Consider the following 5536-nt stretch of genomic DNA (forward strand, 5'->3'; position numbering starts at 1 on the left):
GTGACCACTTATTGTTAAAGTATTGAAAAAAATGTGTATTAGGTATTTTAATTCGAATAATATATTTATAAAAGACAAGCTGAGCTGAGTGAAAAAATGTGAAAATTGCGGCAACTACTGTCATTTTTGGGAGCCTTATATTAACATTGTATTAAAATTCGAAAAACTCTATGGCTATTAGAATTAGTATTCCTTGCGATTTTGTTATAACTTTATTTAACATTGTATACATACATATACTAGGTACATATTATGTACAGATATTTTTATATATATTATCAATAAAAATGTTGTAAAAATTATATGGCAAAATATATTTTACAAGCTATTGATTTACGAAGACGAATTAACGTGACATTTTAAGAACTTAGAGTGAAACAGGGATTTCCCCCCAAGGAAGTGTGATATCTCGGGAACTGTTTAGCCTCTACCTTTTTGTCATTCCTAGCCCTTCCAACGGTATTGGGATAATTACGTACGCTGATGATTGTACAACATTGGCGTCAGGTATCTTTCCTGATGTATTTTGTGAAAGGCTGAACTATTTGACTGATCATACCACCTTTTTTCACACGAGGAATAACCAAATATCCGCCACTAAATCATCGATCACTGTTCACCACATGAACTGCGGAGATGAGCATTGACCTGAATGTCATTATCGATGATAGCAGAATTCTAAACACTAACTACTCCAAGATTAGGGGTTACATTCGACAGCATGTTCACGTGGTCAACGCATGCCACAGCTATCTGCGACAAGCTGAGATGTAGGAACAAGGTCTTCAAGTCCCTAGACGGCAGATAATGAACCTTGTTGACCACATATAACGCGCAAGTCGGTCTAAGGTAAGCAATGTAGCGTAGCCAGTGTAGAGATGGAACAATACTCAAACCTGAAAACTGGAACAGGGTGCCTCCTCATGTCTTTAGTGGAACACCTACATGAGGAGACAAAAATTCTTCCAGTACAGTAAAGTTATATATTCTATTGTCCCACCAAACCTTCTGAATTTACAATTAAAGCATTTAGCATGTAAATAAGTGCCCAGTAGGAAGTGCCTTCGATTCACGAATTTCGCAAATCGTTGAAGGTATTTACATACAGCACCTACCTACACCTTTTTCAGTTGTAATTCTAATTATTTTAATTGTAATTCAAGAATTCTATTTGTAATTCGTAGCATTTCGTTTCTAATTCGAGAATTCCATTTGTAATTACAAATGGAATAATTCGAATTTCAAATGGAATAATACGAATTACAAATGTAATAATTCGAATTTCAAATGTAATAACTCGAATTGCAAATGTCATAATTCTAATTACAAATAGAATAATTCGAATTACAAATGCAATTCTCGAACTAAAAATTAAATGTTACAAATTACAACTAAAATGTTTCGAATTACAGCTGAAAAAGTTGTAGGTAAAATTTCCAGTATTCGAGTAATGAGAAAATTGTCGACAGAAAATGTTACATAAAAGAAAGCTGTGGAATTGTTTTTCTCGATATATGTATATTGTCAGGTAGGTCAAGGTCATGAAGGCAGACACGACATAGTCTTGTGCCAGACTATGAAAATGAAGGGAGAAAGGGAGCTCCTTCACCTCCGCTCTCTCCTAAAAGCTAAAATATTTTCATGTGTTATTTTCAGTGTCTGGCACAAGAGTAATCATTTTTCCTCGAAAGTTCATGAACAATCCCAGCAAAATTAAATGGAAGTGATTCCATGTGAAATCATGATTTCACTGGTTCTTTTGCATGAGTGCGAAAGGAGTCGTGAAAGATCCCATCTTTTTCATCGAATTTTCATGAGTGCAATTGAAGTCGTGAAAGGTCCGATCTTTTTCATTGAATTTTCATGAGTGCAATCGAAGTCATGAAAGATCCGATTTTTTTCATCGAATTTTCATGAGTGCAATTGAAGTCGTGAAAGATCCGATCTTTGTCACAATATTATCATGAGTTCAAATAAATTGATAAGTAACCGCACAATAAATTATCAAATACTCATATACCCGAATAATTGTGTACTTGCAAAAGTAATTGTTAAAATGAAAATAAAAGTCAGATGAAAGTGGTCGATAGTGGCAAAATTTATATATTTTAATTAAAAATACAATGTAAATTGATATAAAACAAAAGAAAAATATATTTTGTGTTTTGAAACCTGTTTCGTTTTGTGGATATTAAAAAGAAGTATGAAAAAGACCCGGTCTATAAACCACGAGCTTCCCCAGCCGACCAACACCGATATAGTAATACATATCGAGCTGCAATTATTGGGTTGGTTGGGCCATGTTAACAGGATGGATAAAGATGCCACCGGCATATGAATACGAGCCATTTGACGTTATGCGACGCGAGGGAACAAAACTCCAATGGAAAGATAACGATATCACAAGCATGGCATGCTAAGTGAGAGAAGCAAAGTAGGAGATCGGTAAAATAAGTATAAAAGAGACCATAACGTGGTAACTATTACAGGATAAGCTTTTTCTTTTGAAATAAAATAACAATTCAAATTTATACTAGATTTCCCAAACGATGAGCTTGGTTCAGAGATTGACACATAATTTATCGAATATTGGAAAAACGGAACCCCCAAGTTGAAAGAAGTATCTTGCAGCCATCGGAAGAGATAAATATGATATTGCAGATTAATATAATATATAATTTTGAAAATTACATACAAAATAAAGAAAAATAACATCTGGCGATACAAATCATCTGCGCATTGTATTCTTATTAATTCAACAAATTACATAATTGTATTGCGAATTTTATTTCTGATTGGCAAAAATCCGGATCCAAAGCATTGGTGCAAGAAGCCATGACGATGAACTGGTGCAAGAAGCCATGACAATGAACTGGTGCAAGAAGCCATGACAATGAACCGGTGCAAGATGCTATGACAATGAACTGGTGCAAGATGCCGTGACAATGAACTGGTGCAAAATGCCATGACAATGAACTGGTGCAAAATGTCATGACAATGAACTGGTGCAAAATGCCGTGACAATGAACTGGTGCAAAATGCCGTGACAATGAACTGGTGCAAAATGTCATGACAATGAACTGGTGCAAAATGCCATGACAATGAACAGGTGAAATCAGGTGTCACTCCCTTGTAAATTTCATCGGTGATTCACCTAAATTTGCACCTATGACCAGTCACTTGCACCTATGATTCAACTCATGATCTGTCATCGAACATTTTGCTGGGATTCCATTTGCATTTAGTCACCTCGGGTGAAACACAATTTCTAAAAATTTGTCTTCAATGAGTTCATTTTCTACTGGGAACATGCAATTGAGAGAAGTATAAAAAAGCATAAACAAAATAAAACAAAAACTAAACTTTTGGTAGCTGATTTTTTAATAGCTCAAAATGCTCTAATATGTTGGTATGTATGACCGTTTGATGCTGTCGTCATATCTATCAACTTACCAAATGCTCTTTCTCTCCATGCACATCGCTCATCCATAAGCGTTGGCATGAGATCATTTATTTTAGTTTGTTTTGCTTGTTTATTACTGAGTCAATGGACAACATTTTAACCGGTGACAGCTTGGCACACGAATATCCCAAAGATATGACAAAATCCAGTATCTCTATATCCGATGTGGATCCGCTAAAAGATTATCAAAATCATATGGAAAATCGTTTGCATTATGATTCCGAATCGGGTATAATATTGGCTGAAATATGGGAAGAAATTTCCTATGCAGTATGCGATTGTATATGGAAGATGCTATTCGATGTTGCAAAACCAAGCAACGAGCATTTGGACAAAGCCCGGGAGCTATTAAAGAAATTCCGAAATGATTCTAAAGCAATTAATCCTTATGTTTACAATGGTTTTATTGATAAACTAAGAAGTGAATGCCTTAATCAAAACCTAAGAGAATTTTGGACAAGTGTGGTGGAGGTTGATGATGAAGATGACGAAACTAATGAACACTGGGCTCCAGCTGTGCCACCATGTGGAGAAGTGTATTATAATTACACCTATAGTCGTATTGTAACGCCTTTGAATATTAAAACCTCTCCCAAACAAGAGGTGGTGTTGACAAAACCCGATTTTGATAAAAATCTTCCATTGGAAAAGCTGTTGGAGAACTATGAACGTATAAAACAACAACTGGATAGAATACACATTGCAGATGATAAATTTAATGATGTGTGGGAAGAATTTACGAAAATGATATTTGATTGTGTTTGGAGTTTAATCATTGATTCGAAATCCCCGTCTCCCAGTCAAGAAAACACAAACAAAGCTTGTGGTCTCTTGAAGCGCTACCGTGATGATGCAGTCTATATAAATTGGTCAATATATAATGAATGGATACACAAATTTCGTGACAGCTTGTTGGAACATAATATGAAGGAGTTTTTGCGCAATGAAATTGTGGCCAAACAATTGGGACCTTGTCGCTCCTTGGCGGAAAATTTTCCCTTTGATGATGAATATATAGAAGTGGATTTTAGTGAATTTAAAGCAGATTTATCACTCAAAGAACTCTTGGATCTTTATCGCAATGCCATGGATAATAAAATGAATATGGATTGGGAACAATTTTCTGATATATATCAACAATTTTCGGAAGCAATATCTAATTGCATATGGCAAATAATGTTTGGCAAAGATCCTCCAACTCCCCCAGAAGTCAGTGAAATGGAAAAGGCCAATGTTTTATTAAAAACCTACCGAGAAGATTCCATTATGGTCAACCCCAGCTTTTACAATGAATGGATTTTTAAGTTTCGCGATGAACTTTTAAAACGTGAACTATACGATTTTTGGAGTGATGTAATGGTTAAGCAGGAGTTAGGTCCCCTTTGGGCCAGAGATTGTGATTTCTTTGATGATCTTGAAGATCCAGAACCGGCAGAATTTTACAATCATGCTGGATGCCAGGCTATATGGTTAAGTGAAACTGAAGAAGCAAAACCCCAAAACGTAGAGAAAGAAGAAATATCAACACCAAGATCTCTAAAACCCATCTCCATTACAACCCCCTTAGAAGATTATAAACACAATATGATGGCTCAAGGGCAGTTGGATAGGAATGATAAATTAGCATATAAAAAGATATTCTCAGAAATAAGAAACGTCTTGTGGCAGTTATTATTTGAAAGAGGTGACGCCACATCATTGTCTAAGGAAAAAATTGATATGGCATCATCTCTGTTGCAGGCCTACAGAGAAGATGCCTGCTATTTTGCACCATATGAATACAACGAATGGATCATTAATGTACGTGATGAATTGATTAAACGCAAATGGAGTGATTTTTGGCAAATAATAGTCGATAAAGATATGGGTCTTTGTTCGGCCAAGGACTCACTTTTCTTCCACAACAAACGTGATCCAAAGCCGAAAGAGTTTTATCAGGTTGGAACGGAACTGATGGCGAAATAGGAAGAAAAATTAATAAGGAATTATTTTATGTCTCAAATTATAATAAACTAGCGGACCCGGCGAACTTCGTCTCGCTATTAAGGAATAAAATTTAATACAAAAACTCAA

At 35.4% G+C, this 5536-nt stretch overlaps 1 protein-coding gene across 1 annotated transcript; it reads left to right on the forward strand.

Annotated features, from left to right (window-relative positions):
- The first annotated feature begins 3228 nt into the window (after positions 1-3228).
- Positions 3229-5536, forward strand: LOC141393958 (uncharacterized). Its single transcript, XM_073967615.1, has 2 exons — positions 3229-3409; positions 3494-5536. Exons 1-2 carry the CDS (start codon positions 3404-3406, stop codon positions 5426-5428), a joined length of 1941 nt encoding a protein of 646 aa, XP_073823716.1. The 5' UTR covers positions 3229-3403; the 3' UTR covers positions 5429-5536.

Source organism: Musca autumnalis, unplaced genomic scaffold (genome assembly GCF_047663935.1).
Source record: "Musca autumnalis isolate F117 unplaced genomic scaffold, ASM4766393v1 scaffold_2, whole genome shotgun sequence".
Lineage (NCBI taxonomy): Eukaryota > Metazoa > Arthropoda > Insecta > Diptera > Muscidae > Musca > Musca autumnalis.